General features: G+C 44.3%; 2 protein-coding genes and 2 long non-coding RNA genes across 5 annotated transcripts in view; 2 read left to right on the forward strand and 2 right to left on the reverse strand.

The window, feature by feature from the left end:
• Positions 1-642: 642 nt before the first annotated feature.
• On the reverse strand, positions 643-5789 carry EXOSC3 (exosome component 3). Of its 2 annotated transcripts, XM_031450054.2 has the most exons (4): positions 5211-5769; positions 4134-4283; positions 2186-2337; positions 643-1102 (listed from the first exon to the last, which is right to left on the reverse strand). In XM_031450054.2, exons 1-4 carry the CDS (start codon positions 5529-5531, stop codon positions 901-903), a joined length of 825 nt encoding a protein of 274 aa, XP_031305914.1. In that variant the 5' UTR covers positions 5532-5769; the 3' UTR covers positions 643-900. The 2 variants fall into 2 exon arrangements, with proteins under 2 accessions (XP_031305914.1, XP_031305915.1); XM_031450055.2 differs by lacking the exon at positions 2186-2337 and having other exon boundaries at positions 934-1102; positions 5211-5789.
• A 2391-nt stretch (positions 5790-8180) lies between these two features.
• On the reverse strand, positions 8181-19776 carry LOC105102252 (uncharacterized). Its single transcript, XR_838361.3, has 3 exons — positions 19707-19776; positions 10862-11185; positions 8181-8745 (listed from the first exon to the last, which is right to left on the reverse strand). It is a non-coding gene; the product is annotated as an uncharacterized LOC105102252 (long non-coding RNA).
• Positions 11105-17745, forward strand: LOC135322283 (uncharacterized). Its single transcript, XR_010382739.1, has 4 exons — positions 11105-11170; positions 13088-13187; positions 14913-15043; positions 16678-17745. It is a non-coding gene; the product is annotated as an uncharacterized LOC135322283 (long non-coding RNA).
• Positions 19157-21782, forward strand: part of DCAF10 (DDB1 and CUL4 associated factor 10) — a 43150-nt gene continuing 40524 nt past the window's right edge. Inside the window, exon 1 of the mRNA XM_010995541.3 lies at positions 19157-19795. Coding sequence (XP_010993843.2) covers positions 19245-19795 — 551 coding nt within the window. The 5' untranslated portion in view covers positions 19157-19244. The remainder of the gene's footprint in view (positions 19796-21782) is intronic.

The following is a 21782-nucleotide window of genomic DNA, read 5'->3' on the forward strand; positions in this document are numbered from 1 at the left end:
AGAGCTATGATTGCTTGATAAGTTATGTGTGTCTTTTTACTACTTAAAAATGACCCAGTCTTCAGGAAACATCTTTAGGAATACAAAATGCTCCTTGGTCTTTAACAACATATTGAATGAGTTCTATAATCTGTCATCCCAAAGGGCCTCCTATGGATAGGCTTCAGGGGTCTGTAGCTCTTTCTTACATTCTCAGGGAGGTCTCTGACCCCAGAACCACTGACGTGGATCATCATCAGCCAGGGTCCATTTTCACCTTTAAACACTTTGCTTAAAAATGCAAATTTCCTCTCAAATTCCATCACAAACCTCTGCTGATTTTTCAGAACCTAGGCAGGTAGTCTTTTGTTTGGCTTCTAGGAAATGATACTAACAAAATAAGATTTGGTTGGACTTGGAATCAGAGATCTTCATCATAGTTACTTATTGAACAACATAATGCACACGGTAATTGTTGGCTATTACATACTCACCCACTAAACAGTGGGATTACAGGTGGTTTGTGTTTGCTATTTTTTATGTATTCTACATTTTCTTTAGTGAACATGTTTTACTGTCATCAGAAAATTAATTATTTTAATGGTCACCTCCAGTTTATTATAGAAGCTGTACTCTAGCGTAACTAAGGGAGTTAACATCAAATAGTAACTTTTAGTAAACTTCACTGTAAAAAACAAAAAACCACATCATTATTTTATAATGACTTTCCCACTCACAAGAACATGGGTGGCAACCAGTAACTTTTTTATAAAAATATTTTATTTAGGACTCATAAGACAATACGTACATTCACATCTTGTCTTCTGAAGATTTAATGGAGAGAGGTTCACCTGAGAAACATTTCCCCTAGAAAACCCATTGTCTCTTGGCTCAACTGACACATAAAAATGCCCACAAAGATCAACTTTCTGCCAATCTGGAGAAGATCTGTTTTCTTTGATCTGCTGTCATGTGTTCACAAGCTTCTAAAATGTTTGCCAAAATCAAAGTCTGCTGAATGGTTTTTGCCTTAACCCATATTCTCCCATTCATTCCAAATACTATCTCCAGTGGGTAGAGTTTTCCCACTTCTTGTAGGATTTCACAGTCTGGAGCTAGCAGCCTGGTAAGGAAGAAGAAAGAATATTAAAACTTAAAGTGGTGGGGTGTGACCTGACTTTCCTTTAGGAGACTCCTTTTCTGGGCAGTTCTCCACAGTTATTCAAAGCTCAACCAACATCATCCCAAGAACAAGGCACATGACAATATTTGCTGCCTGCTTCTTCCAAGAAGCTTTACACTAATAGATATACCAGAAGTAACAACAATTGGCTATCCTCTACAAAGAAATCAAACTCCTTGGGTCAACTTTACAAAAAATGTATGAAGTTCTTCCTTGACATTATCAGAGCACCTTAATTCTAGACTTTAGAACTGTAGCTTTTTAATTATCTGTGGTGCTAAAAGAACACTTTAAACTTATTTTCCTGACCACATAAGTTTTTCCCTGGTATTAAATTCAATACTTGGAGAGGAGCATTGACTGTCAAAGCACAAAGAGTGTGCTGCTTGGTTAGTAACATGCTTCTTTAACATCTTGAATTCTCCAAATCTGCAGAATAAGTAGAAAAAAGAGACATGCAAAATAGCTCTGAACCTCAGTGACTCTAGGAGTAAAGCACTTTAATAGGGCACAGCTTTGGGAAAGTAAAGGTCTAAACACCTAACAGAGAAAGAATATGCCTCTGGGAACTTAAATCTACCAGGACAGAAAAGCAGGAGCTTTCTGTGAATGTCTGCATAAGGATGACATCAGCCTAATTACATTTAACTCCCATTATAAGAGAAATTTGGTGATTTTGTATGATTGTAAATTGCATTTGTATTCAAGTGACTTAGAAAGGGGGAAGGCCAGTTTTCACATTTAGGCTGAATATATCAGCTCTAAGGAACAGCAGGCCTTCCGGCAGAGAAGCCAGACTCCACATCAACACAAACTGTAATGCCAAATACATCTGAACTTGATGTATTCACACTGGGAGGAGGGGCTAAGTGTGTGAGTTTACAAGTGTGCTAAAGAGATACTGATTTTTAACTTTGAGGAGATAAAGACGTTGTGAAGAATCCAGATCCCAAAGATTGGTCAGCTTTCTAGGAAGGCATACTATAAAAGACGACAGGCAAGCCAGAAGGCATCAGGACTTACTTTCTAATTAAGCCCAAAGTCACTTTAAAAAGCAGACCATCCTGTCCAATCACACCCATTCCGTTGGCTCGTCCACAGCTGTCAATACAGACCATCTCTGGTTCCATATCTTTATTAGCAACTACAAATTGGCCATAGATGAGATCGCCAACCTACGATGATAATTGAAAGATAGGTCATTTCCTCTCAGCAAACCATGCTATAGGTGCTGCTACTGATTCTCTCCAGCCATCTACAGTTCTGTGGCTCAGGGACTGACTACACTCCAGGATTCCCACACTCTGGAGCTGAATCTTAAAAGATGGCAAAATTAGTACATATACTGTTACCCTTCACCCACCAGAAAATCCTAAAACTGGGAGTCATCTCAAAGCCAGAGAAAACCTTCTAGGATTGCACTGTCCAATATGGTAGCCACTACCCACATGTAGTTAAACTTATATTTAAATTAATTAAAGTTATATATGTAAAATTCAGTTTCTCATTTGCACTATCCACATTTCAAGTGCTCAACAGCCACGTGTGTCTAGTGGCTACCATACTAGTCAGTGCATATATGAAACATGAGCGTCACCACAGAAAGTCTTATTGGACAGCACTGCTCTAGGGAATTACAGAAACTCCTGACGTGCAAATTATACAAAGCAAAATGGAATACTGGTAATTCGTTGACACCTCTCCGTGCAAGATTTACCTTAAAAACCTCAAAGAGTTGAACTTCAAAATGATGAAACTAAGGAAATGGAGAGTAAACTTATTCCATTAAGTACCTCCTATTTGTTGGTGACTATAGGAACTAGAGAGGAACAAAACATTCCCTGCCTTTTAGAAGCATTTGGTCTCGGAGGGCAATGGAGATATATATATAGACAACAAACTTCATTCAAGGCTGAATCTAGTAAGTAAAGTGACTGAAAATCAGGGATGTTTTTACAGAAGTGGTGGTGTTCAGCCTGGGTCTTAAAGGATGACCATGTGTTCCACAGGTTGAGAAGGGGATAGAGCAATCCAGACAGAGGGAACAAGAGTACAAGGGAAAGAAATTATGAATTCAGTAGTGCTGTTAAATAGTTTGGTGTGGTTTAGGCAGGGCCATATGGAGGCTGTAATTATGGATGAGGGAAAACCTCTGGAGTATAAATACCAAGAACATATGTAGGCTTTGAAGGAATTTTTTCGAGGAAGGAGAGTGTGAGGATGTCAGCTCGTAAAAGCCTGGATGAAGAGCAAAAGTGTACAGGCAGGACGTTAATAAGGAGGTCACTGACTAAATCCAGTCAAGAAATAGCTAAAGCCTGAACTTGCAAAGTGGAGATAAAAGGGTGGACATGTGGAAGATCAGAGAGAGACTCAAAAAGGATTAATAAGATTAAGCAACTAAAGACACAAGAAAGGTGAGTGAGCAAGGGCAAAGAAACAAACGAATTTCTGGTCTGGATGGATAGGAAGAGTGTGGCCATGCTACCTAAAAAGTCCAAATTAAAAACTTGGGGTAACAAGACTGCTCCTGTCAGCTGGATTGTTGGCAAACAGTGATGTGACTGAAGCTGTGAGATGCCAGTCCTGGGACCCACATCCAGAGTAGATGGATGGCTGATAAAACAGCAATTTGCACTGCTTTTCCCTCCTTCCTCCCTGAGCCTATGGCTTCCTTCCTTGTCCAGTGTATACAGGCATAACAAATAACAATGGAGAGAACAGATATAACCTTTCAACTCAGTAAAGATGAAAACATCCCCCAACACAGCAAATGTAAAATAAGTACAGACTCTGGTCCCAGAGCTGGAACAGCGGAAGGAACTCTTGAAGCCTGGAGTGATTACACAGATGCCCCAAGATCATCCTATAGAACTGGGAAAATAGGACAATTTAAGTAGCCTTCTGGATATTTGAGTATTTAGGGAATGGATATTTTTCTTACTTTTGAAACCAAAGGTTCTGTCATTACCTGCACATTTGGTCTGTTTCTTTTAGTTGCACCTTCAAATGCCAAGTAAGACAAAGAAGCTGGCTCACTCCCTCCAACATCAACTTTGAAAATATCTCCAGACTTAGCTGTCACTATGCCAATCACATGGTCTCCTTTCACTGGGACATACTACAAAAGAAAACAGAATGAGAGAACAACCATAAATGACAGTCATTCTGAAGACATCTTCAGCAAGCCCTTAGCGGTTACTTTATTATGTTTGTCAGTAGAGATATTTAGAAAATATTTTGAAATCCAAGTGTACAAATCAATACAAATTGGGGGGGGATGTAATTAAAGTTATTTTTACTTATTTACTTTTTTTTCCTTTTTGCCAGGGGAGGCAATTTATTTTGTTTATTTTTTGAGGAGGTACCAGGGATCAAACCCAGGACCTTGTGCATGCTAAGCAGTCGCTCTACCACTTGGGCTATACTCTACCCCAAATCAATACAAATCTTACAACAAACTTGGTCATATGCCACTTTCAGTAAAAGAAAAAACAATCACATGATAAACTCTCAGATTTGCAGCTTCCAATAGTCTGTTCATTTAAGTCAGTATCCCATACCTCTTCTGTATCCTTATCAGGAACTCCCTAACTTCTGTTTGCATGAGTCCAGTGGCACAGGGGGTCCTCACAACCAAGGAAGGCCATTCCATTGTTGGGCAACCTTTTCCTACATGAGTTCTTATTTATTCTAAGAGAAATTTAACTCCCTGTGACATCTACTGATAAAGCCTAGTTCTTTGAGACCCTGAAAGACAACTCTGCTGCTCCCTGACCTTTGGGGTTTTGAAGACTGGCCATGTCTCACAGTCCTTATCTCCTTATATGCCATGATTTCAGGGCTCCTTTCTCTCCTGATCGCCCATCTCGGGCCACGTTCCAGTTGTTCACAGTCCCTCTAAAGGAGATGCAGAGGTAAGCTCAAGGCTGCGGGGGCTCTAGGCTAGCCTTAAGAAAGGAGAGCTCCTGGGCCCCTTCGCTGCTTCTTTCGAGGAATCTCCCCAGACTTCTCCCGGCCGTACCACCCCTCCGAAGTTCCAGCTCACCCGCTTCTGCTGCGAGTCCACCCAGTAAACGCCACCACCGCCGCCGCCGGGCTCTCTGTGACGGAGGCGGCCGCACTTGGTGACCAGCAGCCGGTCGCCACAGCGCCGCAAGCCTGGGCCGCAAACCACGCGCACACGGGAGCGCGCCCCGGCGTTCAGACGCAGCGGTCGCTCCCCTGCACCCCCTGGGCCTTCTCCGTCCTCCTGCTCCGGCAGCAGCAGCTCTTCACCCGGTAACACCACCTGATCTAGAACCGCGCGCGCCGCCCGGGCCCTGTTGCTCGCAAAGAATTCCGCTGCAACACCCGCCGCCTCAGCCATCGCGGACGCCGCCACACACAGTTTCCGACTTCCGGTTCTGTGTCCAATCGCCTGCTCGCCCAAGGCTTTCCGTTTCCGGCAGCACCGGTGTGTGGGACTTGAACCTCTCGCCTGTGAAGCCTAACAGCTGTGGGTAGGCGGATTCCCCGAGGGTGGCTATGATTGTGTCTCTAGCCGGCCTTCTACCCTGCAGTCTGTCCGCGGATCGGCAGGAGAAACGCCCAGCTTCCGTCAGTAGCGGTGCTTCCACTGCCGGTGTCTCGGGTCGCACGCTGGGATACGTGACGCCGCCACTTTTCGTTCCGTGGGAACCTTGAGAACTAAACAGAGGGCCTTCAGGAGTTGGCTCTCTCTTCTGACTCCGCCCTCAAAAGGACGGCTGACCTTTTACCAGAAAAAGTATTTTCTTTTACAATGTGAAACCTTTTTGGTTGTTGCTAGAGAAGATGTCTGTCCACACAGTGGAAAACAGAGAAGACTAAAAGATAATAAAACTTACTAGTCTTCTCCCTTACCCCGTTGTCTCACTTGCTAGGCTGTCAGCTAGTTCTCATTCTTTGTAGTGTAGGTTCTGACACGAAATAGGTAATGAATGTTAACATTTTGGTGTGCATAGGTGTCCCTGGCTTTTTCCCCCCTGCAAATATATACATATCACATGAACAGCTCGACAAAATTGAGCTATCGATACTACGTGGCCCGGGAAAATCAGTAACTGCAGTTAAATCCTTGCTACTGCTTCCCCTGGAGCATTTAGTTGCCCATGTGAGAAGCAGCTGAATTCCAAATCAATATCACGCCAGGTATGCTCTTCTGAGTTTTGGGGCTCTCACTTGAAATCAGTTTCCTCTGTCAACTGGCACATCCAGCTAGCGCCAGTAGGAATCAAAGCTCCTGGGTACTGAGAAGGCTTGGCTTTTAGCCGTCCTCCATTTCTACTGCCCACTTCTTTAAGGCATCTACATCCAACCTGAATTTTCAGATTTTTAGGCTGTTTAAGACAGACTAGCTCTAAGATACCCTTCAAATTTTGCCAAGTGCTGGTGAGCCAACTGAGTAAGATAACAGAGGCCAAATGAAATGTAAGTTTTGTTGTTTTGCAGTCATTGTTTTAAGAACTGTTCTTGGCCGGTTACCTTTGCAGAAGAGATGGTGTAGATTCTTTTTCTCTCCTCCCCACTCCAACCCCATTCCAGAGGGCCTGGAACCAATAGGTATTCGATGACCAAGACTACCTCGATCGTGGCTGGCCCAAGGCCATGCCTGAATGGTGCTCAATGACCTAGGGTCCCGGCCAGGCAGAGTGAGAGGTCGGGAAATGATTCCTGTATTACCCCGACGTGGGTAGAGGAGTCTCCTCAGAAACTCGGCCCAAACCTGGCTGAGGAGGCCTATCAAGGACACTTTCCTGTGGGGGCGACACATGGGCATCCGTCTGGCTCATTCCCAAGTCCACAGACTATGGCGGACGCCTGGAGAAGAGCAGCCACCTGAGACCGGAAACTCAGGCCTGCAGGGGCGGGGTCGAAAGCACCTCGCGGGCGGAGCCCTATGCGGCACGCCCCGAGGGGCGGGCCCAGGGGACGCGGCGCGCGGGAATGCTGCCTGGCCGCTGCGCCGCGTGCCGCTACTTCTGTGGTTCGCGGGCTCGGCGTCGTGCGACAGCTGGTAAGTGCGCACATACTGCCGGGGTCGGGCGGCTGGCTGACCAGGGGACGCGGAGGTCCGCCGCGTGCGGGTGGGTGGGAAACTAAGACCGCAAGCGAGCGTGCGGGGCCCGGCTCTGAGCCGCGGACCTGGACTAAGGCGGCGTTGGAGTCCGGTTGGGTCGCGGTTGCGAAATTCACTTTTCTGAACGGGTCGTGCAGCTTTTTCTGGGTGTGAAAGTGGCCGAGGGCGACTGGGGATTGCAGAGGAGGCCTGGGCGAGCAGTCGGCGGCGCACCTATGTCGAGAACATGCCTTGATTTCGGCCTGCGCGTGGGGGATCCTGGGGGATCAGTCCGGGTAGATTAGACCTCTTCTTTAGGGGTCTTGCCGGCCTAGAGCCAGCGCAGTAGGGGCGATGCTGCCCTCGACTGCCTCTGGGATACATCTCCTCATGCTTCAGTATTTCCCTTGGGGAAATGACATTGCCCTTCGGAAAGGTTGGACCAGACCGCGGCCTTCTGGACTGTTTCCCCAGACTTCCTCTTTCGAAATCTTTTCTACTTGAGAAGTTGGAAAAGTGGCATCTCGGGGTTGCTTTTCTTTGTTGACTGGTGAAGTTGGGCGTTTTTGTAGCTTTCAATTAACGAAACTAGTTGAGCATTTGCTGTGAGCCAGGAATTGAGCTGGGTAATTGAGCCAGGTAGTTAGCTGAATCATGGTCCCTGCGCTAGGGGAATTCACTGTTGCCATATGAAAATACCAAATGTTATCTTGTTTGTAACAACCTGTCTGATTAGAAGGTCAGCCCCGGGGAGTACAAAGGACGAAATGGTTACTTCTATGTGGGAGGAAGGTAGGAGTCAGGTTAGGTGTCCCAAAAGAGGTAGTATTTGACTGAACCTTTAAAATTTCTTAGTTCACTGGTTTCTAAAAAGTACAAATGAACTGCATGCTGATTTATAAACAGAAATTAATAGTAAAAGAATCCATGGAAGTGTTAATATCTTTAATGAAAATACTCACGATTATCACTGCACAAGTGAGAGTCCACTTGGTACAGATGTTTTTAATTACAAATGATCATGGCTAGTAAGAACTAGAGCACTTTAAAGGGTATAAGAAAAGCAGATATAAGGAACTGCCATTACCCCTAGTACTTAGCTCACCCAAGGAAAAGCCTCTCTCCACTGGCCAGGACTGATTGAGACCTTGATAGAGAGGAAGGACACAGTCATGGCTCATTAAATGGCAAGAAGTCAGTGGGAATCTGTGGTAGTGGAACTTGCTAGAAATCCACCCTACAGAACCTGCTGGCACTTCTAGGGTGCTGGGGAAAGCTATTCCTGCGGAAATGTCTCCTGGAAGCCTCTGTTACAAAACAGCCCCGTAGGTGCTAGGGAGAACTGTTGGCTGCTGGGTGCTTCTGGCCCCCAAACAAAGCAGGAGCAGGTGCTGGAGAAGGTGTGGTGCTGCAGAAGTATACTAGATAGCGCACTGGAACCACGAAGCAAAACTCTCCTCTTTCAGTGCCTCTGCAGGGCTTTCTATCTACACAGCTTGTCTTCCTGATAGATAACAAAGGAAAAATATTTTTAACACCAAGATCTATTTTCTCAGAGTAGGCAGTGAAGGGTGAGTTTAGAGCTGAATGGCAGTACACTGATAACTGGCCCAAGGTCGTATGAGGTTGTAAGATCAACAAATTCATCAGTAACAGCAGTAGGGTAGAGTCTGCCCAGGCCCAGGTGTCTTCACTGACTAATTGCACCAAATATTTAAAGAATTAATACCCCTTCTTCACAAACTCTTCCTAAAAAATAGGAGAGGAGGGAGCATATCCCAACTCATTCTTTGAGGCCAGTATTAACCTGATATCAAAAGCAAAGATATCATAGGAAAAAAAACTCAGTATCTTCCATACACCTGGGTCAGGCTCTAGGCATCACTTAGTTGTCAGTCTTAAAACAACTGTGACAGGGTAGAGGTTAGCTCTTCTTCATGCTTCTGAAACCTACCCCAAATCTCACTCTAAAACCAAAAATGATACTTTACCCCCCCATACATGCAGCATTTTAAAAACTGCTTTACACACTATATATTTCAGACACTTCAAATATAGTTATTTTTGGTAAACTTATTAATTGTGCAACCATCACCAAAATCCAGTTTTAGAACACTTTAGTGACCCTAAAAAGATCCCTCATGCCCATTTGCAATCAACTCCCGTTCCCACCCCAGCTCCACATAACCACTAATCTACTTTCTGTCTCATAGGCTATAAGCCTTTTCTGGACATTCCATACAGATGGAATCATACAACTTATAGTGTTTTTGTTCTGGCTTCGTTCACTTACCTTGATGTTTTTAAAATTCATCTATGTTTGTAGCATGCATTAGAAGCTCATTACTTTTTATTTCTGAGTAGTATTCTGTTGTATGGATACACTACATTTTGTTTATCCATTCAGGTTTTCACTTTTTGGCTCCTGTGAACAATGCAATTAACAATTGCATACAAGTCTTTTTGTGGATGTATGAGTTCATTTCTCTGGGAAAGAACTGCTGGGCTCTGTGATAAATTTATATTTAACTTTTCAAGAAACTGCCAAACTTTTCTAAAGTTGCAGCACCACTTTACATTTCCACCACCATAAAGGTTCCAGTTTCTCTACATCCTCACCAATACTTGTTATTGTCTTTTTTATTACACCAAGTGTGAAGTGTTATCTCATTGTGGTTTTAATTTGAATTTCCCTAAGAGTGATGTTGAGCATCTTTGCATGTACTTAATGGCCATCTGTATGTCTAATTTGGTGAAATGTCTGTTTAGATATTTTACCCATTTTTAAAGTATGTTGTCTTCTTATTGAGTTATAAAATGTTTTAAAATGTATTCTGGATATAAATTCTTTATGAGGTATATGATTTGCAAATATTTTTTATGAGTCTGTGAACTGTCTTTCCATTTTCATAATGGTATCTTTTGAAGCATGTTTCTAATTTTGATAATGTTCAGTGTGAAAAGTTTTTTTGGATTGTGCTGTAGTATGAAGACTGGTGGTGGAACCCAGTCTGTGTATTTCAAAATCATGAAGTGTCTGGTATTTCTACAAAACAAAACAAAAAATTTTAAACTCTAGTTGGCCAATAGTAACTGTCATTTATACACTCACCTAACGTCAAGCCCTGTGCCTGGGTACATACCTCAGATGGTTTCATCAACTGGCTTTTTAAGCTAGCAGATGCAAGCTAACAGCTTGTAGAAGTTTTTGTGTGTATTTGTCCCACAGGTTTTTAAAAAATAATTTTAAGTACTTTTTTTGTTTCTTGTTGAGCCCAGAATCCTTTTCATGATTGCTCAAGGGGACTTGTAATCAGTGGGAGTTGGACCAGGAGGTACCATCTTTCATTTAAGCCCAGATATACAAACTAGCTATCCAGGCCATTCCTTTGGTAGCCCATCCAAACCTGTCTTTGTTTCCTTTCAGTGTCTTCTTCACCTTGTGACAAGTAGATTTTGGAAAAAGTTACCTGTGGTGACCCTGAACTTGCACCTTTATGAGACTCAGCAGGAAGAGAAGTCCAAACCCATCAGCCATTACCCTACTCCCTACAAAAAGGACCTATCTTTTGACATTGTAGAGCTCATGGAGGAGATAGAAAAGAATGTGAGACACTCACCTTATGCAGGGAGTCACAGCCAGTGCAGACCTTTGTCTGCTAGAGTATAAATCCCTGGAACTGGTTGTCCCAGTCTGCCCAAGTTCCTCCTGTGGATGAACCCTTCCTTTGGGATCCAGTTGTATCCCAGTCAGACGGACGTGCATTTTTTTCCTCTTTCTTAGGCACGGCTTGTTAAGTTCTGAGACTCCTCTTTGTCACTCAGTTCTCTGCTCACTGAGGTGGGTGCTGTAGTTCCCTTTGGCACCATAGCATGGTGTGAAGATAGACCCATGAGATACGTGCCAGCTGCTTCAACAAGTGTGAGAGGTACCTTGCTCTTTCCTGCAATTACATGTTGAAAAATTAGAAAAATTAAATAAGCAGAAAATTAAAAAATAAAAATTACCTCATTCCACCAAAGTCAGCCACTGCTAGCATTTTTCTTCCCTATTTTCTTTGTATAAATATACATGTAACTTTTTTTTTAATGAGATCATGGTATGAAGATTTTTCTAGGTCAATGTGATGTTTAGTGACTGCATGATATAGCATTGCTAATAGAGATATTTTAATTTATTTCAGCAATCTCCCAATCTTGGAAATTAAGGACTTGTAACATGTTTATGCGTATATCTTTTTGAACATCCCTGAATTATTTCTTGAGGGTACTTTTTAAAGCTGGTGCTTTATATTGCCAAATTATAAAACCCTTCTTTGAACACAGATGTTTGCTTTAAACTTTTGTTTTTCAACCTTGGTGCTGGTACTTTGTGGATTTTTTCCAAACAAAATCTTGTGTAGAAATCCATTATATAGAAAAGATAGAAGAGAGGATATAGCTCAGTGGTAGAGTGCCTGCTTAGCATGCACAAGGTCCTGGGTTCAATCCCCAGTACCTCCATTTAAAAAAAAGAAGATGAAGAAGAAAAGATAAAAACCCAAATGGTCTGATGGGAAAGGTTTGGAACCCTCAGCCTCTTTCTCAGTACCTGTCCACACCTCCTCACTTCCTCACCTCCTCCCCAGCCCCTGCTATGGCTGATATAAATGATTCTTTCTACCATGTGTTCTAGACCAGTAATGAACCTGTACCATCTATTATCAGGGCACTTTCAGCTACAAGTAAGAGAAAATCCAATTCAGTTGGTATAACAGTAAGGACAATTCAGAGTCTCACATAACAGCAGGTCCAGACACAGAGTGAATCCAGTGGCTCAGTGATACAGTCAAAGATCAAGTTCTTTGCATTTTTTGGCTCTGTCTTCCTTAATGTGATGACTCTGTGCTCAGACTTGGGACCTCCTGGTCTCTCCATGGCTATAGCAGCAGCAAACATTACATCCCTGCACAACCCCTGGATGTAATGGAAGGGACATGGAGGCTACACCCTTTTCTCATATTCCTTTTGGAGAGAGAAGGCTCCTAGCTGATTTCCCTGTTTCTCATTGGGCACAATGGTATCACATGCCCATTCCTAGGCCAATCACTGACAAGTAGAATAGAATCACTATAGTTGGTTTAGACCAATCAGGATTCACCCACTAGAGTTGGGAAAGGGCTTGGCCTTCCCTGGGGCCCATGGCAATCTGATATCTGAACAACAGCCAGGTTCAGTTGTCAAGGGAAAAGGGAAGAAATGGCTGCTGGGTAGCAGCCAACATAACATCTGCCATAACATCCCATTAGAAAACATACTGAAAACCCAATGTCAAACTCCCAAGGCTGCCTCTTACATTTGGTATGGCCTAGGGCAAGTCACTGAACCTCTCCAGGCCTCAGTTTTCTTATCTATAAACTGGGGATAATGATACCTGCCTTACTACCTTACAGAGTTGTGGAGAAGGAAGAATGAGATTGGATGTATGAAAGAACTTTACAAAGTACTTTACTAATATCAAGACTTGTTACTGATTTAATTCTTAGAAATAAACAAGCACCACCAACCCCTCTGTGAAAAGGGAGGAAATCAGTAAAATCTAAATTCTAAGAAGCGTCATTTGGTTTACTTACAAATTCACTCTCTAAGTTTTATAAAATGACTTACCAAAAAGAAATCACCTTTAGAAGTAACACTTAAAATACCCTAAAAGGTGAACATATGTGTGGACTGTGCTTTTCACAAGGCTGTGGCTTCCTAAGATTGCATCTGGCATTCAGCAGACAGTATGGGAACTACCAGTTATTGTTTGCCTATCCTGCTCTAAGCTGTCATTTTATCTTTCCTTGTTTTTTTCTTCTCTGCAGACAGGGTTTTTACCAAATATATTTCAAGTGTTGCCTTATCGGCCATTGGAATTCAGAGCCTTCTTTTCTTATTACAATGCCATCTGCAACAAAGAAACAGGTTAGTGGAAAAACAGTGCTAAATCATTCTTGGATAAGATTCAGGGGCCTGCTTGCTAGAGGTCCTTCCCACATAGTCCCAGATCACTGTGGAGCTAGGAAGAAGCCCAGAAAGACTGTAGTTGGCTGAGACAGCCTCCAGATTCTGAGGCTGGGGTCTGAATGCAACTTTACGGTTATATGTATGGAACTGAAATAAGTTTGGTAATAACTCTGGCTCATCTTTCTAATTTTGTTCTAAAAATCCCTCTGGCTCCCTACACCCCCCTAGATAATAAAGTTCAGGGATTTTAGACTGGCAATAATGCATTTCTTACTTAGGGTTCAGGTTAGGCTGCTGTTAGCCAGATCCAAAGACACATTGGTTTAAATAAGATGTTTTTTTCCTCTCTCTCACCTATAGTCCTGTGTGAGCTGTTGAGGGGCATCACAGTGTTGTTTGCTGTCTGAGATTGCTCTTGGTTACATGTTCATGCTGGCTCACTACTGCCACCAGCAGAAAGAGACAGATGGACACTTGTGGGCACACATTCCTTCCCTTTAAGGTCATGACATGGAGGTCACACTCATCACTTCCATTTACATCCCATTAGCTAGAACTTCATTACATCTAGCTGTCAGGGAAGCTGTGTGGTCACGTGCCCAGCTAAAATTAAGGGATTCTATTATTAAAAGAAGAGGGGGAAGCAGGGACTGGGAGATATCTGTCACAATGATTCTCCATGGCCTAACACCAGCTTGCCTTCCCAGTCTCATTTCCTCTAGCCCCTCTTTATGTTCTGACCAGTCAAGGTGAGCTACATTTTACTCTTCAGAGCACTCAGGTCTCATGATATCGCCCCTCTTTAACTTGGCTCACACTTCACTGTGCCTCTGGGATGCCTTTTATCCTGTCCACGCTTTGTGAATCTGAACTTTCCTCCAAAGTCCATCTCATCTGCCTTCACTTACAAGGGCCTCTTCCTCCACTGAACTCCACAGCCTCCTTCATCTGTCCTTCTTCAGTGGCATGCTGAGTGCCCACTGCTTTACCTTTCCCCAGCTGCCACAGCTTCTCCATCTCAGTGGGAAGAGACGGGTCCTGTGTTCAAATCTGATGCTGCCATAAATCATGCACGTGAACTTCAGCAAAGTATGTAAATGTCCCAAAGCCTTGGTTTTCTTACTAGTAAAATGGCATTAATACTCACTCTGCAGAGCTGGGGTGAGGATTATGTAAAGTTCCCAGAATGGTGCCAGGTACCAACGTGGATTCCCTTCTTCTCTGCCTCTGCTGACCCCTAAGGAGCAGGTCCCCTGAGGTTAGGACCTTTTAAAAAAGTGTTAGTCCAGTACCTGATGGGCCTCAGAAAATATTTCTTGAATTTAGTCATTCATTTAGCACATATTTTTCTGAGCAACCACTATATGTCAGGCATTCCTCTGGGGAGATAGTGGTGAACAAGTCAGAAAACGCCTAGACTTTCAAACATATCCTAGAGAGAAGAAAACAGTGAACAACCAAATAAGATAAAAGGATAAGTTGACTTCAGAAAGTGTTAAGTATCATGAAGAAAGTAAAACAGGGTAGCTAGGAGCAAGGGACTGGGAATGAATGCATGAGTGAATGGGTGGGTGCATAGGTGGATGGGCAACCTGCTAAAATATGGTGGCGCCTGTCTAGGTTCTTCTGAGCTGCTGTCCAGGGCTTATGGCAGCTCTCCTCTCCTCTCCTCTCCCTTCCCAGGCCAGCTCAGCAGAGCTGACAAAGAACTCATCATTGTGAAGACCAGCCTAGCCAATAGGTGTCCATACAGCGTGGCTGTCCACAGTGCTCGGTACAGGGTCTTCTTAAAGAACCCAGTGCTCTCTGACCAGGTGAGTGTCTACCTCTCCTCTGCCAGTTTCCCATCCCTGTGCCCACCTGCTTCTGTGTGTACCTGATAGTTAGGACCAGTGGTTAGCTAAGCTGCAGCTTCATGCCAGACCTGGTATTGGATACTCGGCAGACGTTCTCTTGAATGCACCCAACTCCCTGTCTAAGTTGAGCCTTATTACAAGCATTTTACCTTGCAGGTGCAGAGCTGGAGCTTAATGTGGGGCATACAACTAGAATGTGGCCGAGTCCCTTTTCAAAGCTTACACTCTTTCTGCTACATTATACTGTTTGCATTTCCCAGTGTGAATTTATAGTCTATCCACTACTTATTCCTAATGGGCCCAAACCAGTTTCTTAGGATTCCTTTTATTTCTTACTGCTGGGTTGCCCAGGCCTGGCCCAGTCAGCCTCCCATTCTGGAGCTGCCTCTACCAACCCTTTCCCAACAAGACTGGTAGTGAAATGGGTCTCAGTCCCCAAGCCAACAGCTTACCCTCTCTTTGTTTCATCCAAAGTCAGGCTCTTTGGGTGCCAGAGGTCATGCTAATTCTTCCCAGAGAATGGACTGAAGATAAAGACGCAGCAAATGTGGGTTTGTCACCATGCTTACAAAATCCTACTGATCCCTACTGTGAAATTCCTGATCCTCTGGGCCAAAGAACAGAAACATCTGTTCTCTGCACTTATTCCTGAGGGAGGGTCATCTTCCCTCCTGACCCCACCTGAATGGAGCCCTTGAAAATTATTCCCTGAGGGCTTCCTTTGCCAGCCTGAAGCAAAACAAGACAGGTACATCATCTCCTTGGCCTGCTGAGAGCCTCCTGCCTAGCCACCAGGCCTCACCCAGGATCAGTCTCTCCGGCATTGTCTCCCTTGTGACCATAGGATGTGCTGTTACACCATGGTTTGCTGGAACTGTTCTTCCTGTTTTTAGGTGGTTAGTGGTTTCCAGTATTTTGCTTCAGCAAGGGTAATGATTATTAGTATAGTCATTGGAATCCAGTACACTTGGATTCAGATCCCACCTCTGCCACTCTCTAGCTTTGTAACCTTGGGTAAGTCATTTCACCTCTCCAAGCTTCAGTTTCTTTGCCAATAAAATTGGGGGTGACAATAAAAGTACTACTTCCTAGGATTTTACAAGAATTACATAAGATAATGAATATGAAGCACTGAACACATTCTTGGCACATAGTAATTGCTTAAGTGTCAGCTATTAATTTTGCAAATACTGTGTCTTATTTGGGATTAAGTGAGGACAAAGGGATAATTATCTGAACTTCCCTTTTCTAATATGAAAAGGCTGGGATTTGGGGTCCTTATGTATTAAGAGTCTCTGAGTCTTGGTTCTGAGGATTTTGATGCCACAGGTGTTTGGAGGAGAGAGAAGTGCTTGTAGTCTGAGTGAGCAAAGATTTCCTGGTAGAGGTGGTGTTGAGCTAGAATTCAGGTTTGTATTACACTGGACTTGACCAAGATACTTATCTGTCTAGAAAGTTTATATTGGCTTGACTTTGCCCCTTTACTCTAACCTTGGGTTTTTTCATTAATGCCTATTTCGTTAGGCCTTGTGTTTCATTGGCTGCATTGTAATGAACAGAGATTCTGCTTCTGACTGTGTGTTTTCTTGGAGGTCTGTGTGAACTGGAGAAAGTCTGACCTCCCTGCCCGGGAAAAGGCGATGCTGGAGTTTGCACTTGCTGTTTCCTGAGCTGATGAAATAACAGATGATCATTCCAAAAAGCTCACGATGCATGGCTTCAACCAGAAGATGCCTGGGATATAGCTGCAATTTCAGCTTTTTATGCCATGTCAAACTGTCTTGCTCAGTTTGTCAATCTTGTTCCCCCAAAAAGAATTCTATTTGATGGGTAGAACCAATAATGTCAGAGACATAAGGAGTGAACCTGCTGCTCCCAAAGTATAAAAGCCTGGACAGAAAGGCCCGTGTTTACATTCAGGACCATTGCATTATAAGATATCAGTTGGGAGTTAAATTTAAAAATGTTTAGTCAATGGATAGGGAAAAAAGTAAATAAATTTATTCCCTGCTTGCTTGATGAGATAGATCCTAAGGGACATGCATGTGATACTTGGGCCTAGGGGAAACCTTTGCCAATATTTCACTCTTGCTGTGATCTGGAAGGAGCATCAGGGGGCAAAGGAGTTCAGAGAATGCTTTGGGCATTTCTGATGAACTGATATCTGTGAATTTCAGCAACTGAGGTTGAAAATTTTTTAGCTTTCAAAAATAATGTTTCATAAATATTGGTCTATATAGACTGGTTTGAAATCAATTCCTTGTTAACATGGTTGTACTTAAAGGCTCTCACAGGCAGTGGGTAAATAGAAGCAGGTGCAAAGTTGTTCTATCTTTAATGCCTTTTTCGTTAACCTCCAGTGATTTTTTTTTAACTGAAGGGTTCTATCATAGTCATCTCAATAGAATCTTAGTCCTTATTCAGTTTATTCTTATTTTAGGTTTTAGTAAAAATATTTGGAACAAGAGAGCACGCACATTTTAAGTAGAAGCATAAGAAAAAAAAACCCCTGACATTACTAAATGACTTGTTCTGTGTGTGACAACCACCACTGCCTGAAGTTTGTGGCTATCTTAACTTTTCAAGAATCATTTTCATTATCTAACTGATAGAGGTACTTGCAAACCTACAAAATGTTTTGGCTCCCACTTAGCTTCTTTAGATTCTGTAAATTGCTAAGTTCTTAATCAGTTTGGGGGCTCTAGTGTGTTAATTCTGAGTTGCCTGAATGGTGAAATCTGATTATCTTGAGATAGCACAAACTTTTGTTACAGAGTGTGTTTTTCTGTGGAATCATATCTTAAATTCCTTGGAATATGTAGCCTTTTAAAACTGAGTTTTATTTTACTTATTGAGAAAGTTAATAACATTGGTAAAACTATCACAGTCAAGGTTTTATAAACCAAAAAAATTTTAGCCATTGACCATAACTTGGGAATCAAGCAGAGGGTGTTTATTAAGCATTTGCTGCAGTCAAAAGTTGTGGGTCACTAAGGTCATAAAACAAACCTCTGCCTCTTACATGGGGAATATCTCTAGAGGAATGGCTACCTCGATGTTCTCTGAACACAGGATGCTTGCTTCTTGCCCTTTTTTCAGTCAGCTGGTGGACAGGAGAGCAGAATAACTAATAACTTTGCTGGTGGGAGGACCTGCTGAAAGTTGAGCTCTCTCTGAATCCCATTCCTTTCTTCCAGAGATCCTTCAGATCTATCCTGGACAGTCACCAGATGGGAGCTTTTCAACTTATTTCTTGATCAAGGCCTAGAAGAGTTGTCAGTTCTTATATCTGCCTCTTCTTGTACCTCAAACTTCCCTTCACAGAAGACTCCTTCCCTCATCAAGAAACATCCCAGTTCCAGTTAACCTTTTGAGGCCCTTGGGGGCCTTGCATCTGTTATGCGCTCCATACCCTGCTTGGCAGACATAAGCAGGATTGACCCTCGACTCTGTTGTTTGTATGGTTGGATTAACTCACATCTCCAGCTACCTTCTGTGACTCCTGGCTGGATACATGCTCCTTCGTGCGTAGAGGACGGCTTTGGCCAGTAGGTCAGGTTAGGGAGTTGGGCAGATATCCAAGGCACCAGTAGGCCAATTTTCCAGGCACTGTACAAACCAGGGTTTTTTAGCGCATAAGTTGATGAGTCCCTAGATTCCCAGGCCGAGTAGGCAGTACACCATGCAATTTACTGTGTGTGAGCAGCACGTAATATGGTCATGTCTCCTTTTTCTGAGCTCAGTGTAAAGTAGGGATGATTATGTAAACAGCACATAATCATACCCAGCCTCTTAGACTGACTAGTCAGGCCCTGTCATCCCCAAGGACACAGTCCGGTCAGTGACAACCACATACTGACAATGTCGCACGCGGTGCCCAGATGCCACCACCCTATGCAGCCCAGACCGTGAGCATCCTCAGTTGCGCACAAATACATCTTAGTAACTCCCGACCTCCAACTCCCCAGGCTGCGGCTGCACCCGAGTCGGGCGGTGTCCCCACTTTCTTGGTCCCCGGCGGATGACGGCCGAGGGGCGGCGCGGGTTTCCCAGCCGGCGGGGTTAGGCCGCCGCACGCCGGAAGTGGCGGCTGGAGCGGGACCGCTGAGGTGTCGGCCGGCGGGGCAGCGGCCCGGAGCGGGGGGCGGGGGCGTTGGTGATGTTTCCCTTCGGGCCCCGTAGCCCCGGAGGGGAAGGGGCGGCCGGAGCCCGGGCTGAGGAGCCGGCACTCCACGAAGGGCAGGAAGCAGCCGCTGGGCCGCTCCCTTCCCCGCCGGCGCAGCCACAGCCCGAGGCTGACGCAGCCCCTCCCCCGTCGCCCTGCGGGAGCCCTAGACGCCCGCGCGCCCAATCGCTGCCCCCCGCCGGGCGCTCGGGGGCGCTCGGGTCGCCCGGGGCTCTAGAATCCTCAGTCGCTTCGCCCAAGGGAGAGTCGCCACCGCCCTCCCCGCCGCTCTGGCTACAGGGGCCAGACGGCCGGGTCGGGAGCCGGGGCTGGCACGGCCTTAGCGCCGGCCTGGGCGGCCCTGGCGCCGGGCTGTTCGGGTGGCTAAGAGAGCGCAGCTTGGGCCGCGGGCTGTTCGTGGACCCGGCGCGGGACAATTTCCGCACCATGACTAACCTCTATGGTTCCATCCATCCTGCGGACTCGGTGTACCTCAGCACTCGCACCCACGGGGCCGTCTTCAACCTCGAGTACTCGCCCGACGGGTAAGCGCGGCCCCTCGGAGGGCGGGAAGCCGCCTCCGCCTGGCGCGGCTGCCCAGGGCCCGCTCGCTCGGTCCGTACCGGGGTTTGCGAGTCCGTTTGGGGCGGCCGGCCTTCATGCCCCTGGCTTTTTGTGAAGCGCTCTGTCACTGTTGGAGGCCCCGCCCGGCCCTTGGAGGCTGGCGGGCCCGGGACTCATTTGCTCACCTTCAGGACACGGAGCTCTGTGCCAGAAGCTCCCTGGCAGGTCTGTCAGAGCTAGTCCAGAGCTAGAATTTTCTGGTACCCTTTAGATGCTCAATAAATACACTTTGAATAAATACCCTGTCACCGTAGGCTTTCTCTGTCACCGTAGGCTTGTATTTTTCCCACCTAAGCTTGGTCAGGGATAGGGAGCTTGCACACTCCCTGTGCCCTGTGCCTCACTTGCCCTGAAGGGACAAGTGTGCGTTCCTTTCTGCCTTTGGTCCAGTAAGACGCTGCAGAGAGACATCTTGTGATGTGGGGCATCTGTGAAGTTCCCAGGCTGGATAAAGTTATCCAGCCTTTTCAGAGTGAGATAGGTAGATAGATAGATATGCTTTGTTTTATGAGTACACGAACAAGTTCAACAACAATCAAAGGAAGAAATGTACATACAGTTCTACCATGAGAGGATATAGATAATACAACTCCCCTGATCAAGGTCTCTGGATTCCTAGTCATTGCTTAGTTGTTCATTCATTCATCCTCTTATTCAGCAGATATTTGTTGAGCATCTGCTATGTTCCAGATACAGAGGTGGCAGTGGGGAGCACCATAGCTAATGGCACCATTTTCATTGGTTTTGGGGCCAGTTGGTGCAACTAGATGTTAATAACCATTCTAAATAATTTCATAATGCATATTTTCAAATTGAGATAAAGGCTTGAAAGAACCTGCTGTGGACTAGGGTGTTCAAGGTTTCCCTGAGAAAGTGACACTTAACCAAGATAGAAAAATGATTAGAAGATGAATTAGTCAAGATAGGGTTGGGAAGGGGATAGAAATATTTCAGAGAGAGGAACTGATATGTCAGAGGTTGGAGGGGCAGCGTGCCATTTTAGAGAAGGTGAAAAATGATAGGTTAACAAAAAAAAATTACTGAAGAAAGACATAAAATCTGGAATTACTGTGAGCAGGTACACCTTATTCCATTTCACTGTTGCAGATGTTTATTCCTAATCAGACTCGGTGCTGAGATCTCTGGAGTTTCTCCCTATAGCAGTTGGGTGGAACTTGTAGCAGTGAATGTGCACCTGAATACAAGGAGAACTGGTGAGAGAAGAAACTATTTTTGCAGAAGTTTATCCATGGAATCTCTTCTCCCTACTCCTTCCTCCAACCAAGCCCTATTCCTAAAGCTTCTCCCAAAATACCAGGAGTCTGTTTCTCATAAACCTTCAGTTCCTTCTTCAATATATCCCAGCTCCTCTCCTCCCAAACTTCTATCTGTTCTGTCAGGCCTTCAAGAGTAGCTGTTTCTACTCTTTGGAAGTGAGATTTTAGGTAGAGGGTGAGAGGGATAGAATGAGTTATGAAGAAGGAATTCTCATTGCCAGTGCTATTAAGTGAGTAGTATATCACTGGTAGGACTACATTTTCCCATAGTAACATTTTTGTAAAAGGTGGTTAGGTACTCTAGTACTTAAAATAATTCAGTAATATGTAATTATGCAATTAATATGTACTTATCATAGAAAACCTAGGCAATAAATGAACTAAAAGAAGCTAAACATCACTTATGATCCCAGAGATTGAATGGATAAGGAAACTTTTTCTTTTAACATAAAGATGGAATCTACTATTTTGTAGCCTGCCTTTTGTCATACAATATATTGCAAATTATCTAGGTTCATGAATATATTTCTGCAACATTATTTAAAATCTTTCATTAGTTTAAATAAAACCTCTTTAAACAAATATTTTTGGTTTAAGTCCTTATAGTAAATCCCTAGAATGGGTCAAAGAT

This window comes from Camelus dromedarius, chromosome 10 (assembly GCF_036321535.1).
Source record: "Camelus dromedarius isolate mCamDro1 chromosome 10, mCamDro1.pat, whole genome shotgun sequence".
Lineage (NCBI taxonomy): Eukaryota > Metazoa > Chordata > Mammalia > Artiodactyla > Camelidae > Camelus > Camelus dromedarius.

Excerpts from the sequence above, each read along its gene's own strand:
- EXOSC3 (XM_031450054.2), bottom strand. The coding sequence starts at position 5,531 with ATGGCTGAGGCGGCGGGTGTTGCAGCGGAATTCTTTGCGAGCAACAGG. Across the intron at positions 4,284-5,210 it reads TGGACTCGCAGCAGAAGCGG|TATGTCCCAGTGAAAGGAGA; the intron begins GTGAGCTGGAAC and ends TTTCTTTTGTAG. Across the intron at positions 2,338-4,133 it reads GAAACAGACCAAATGTGCAG|GTTGGCGATCTCATCTATGG; the intron begins GTAATGACAGAA and ends TTATCATCGTAG.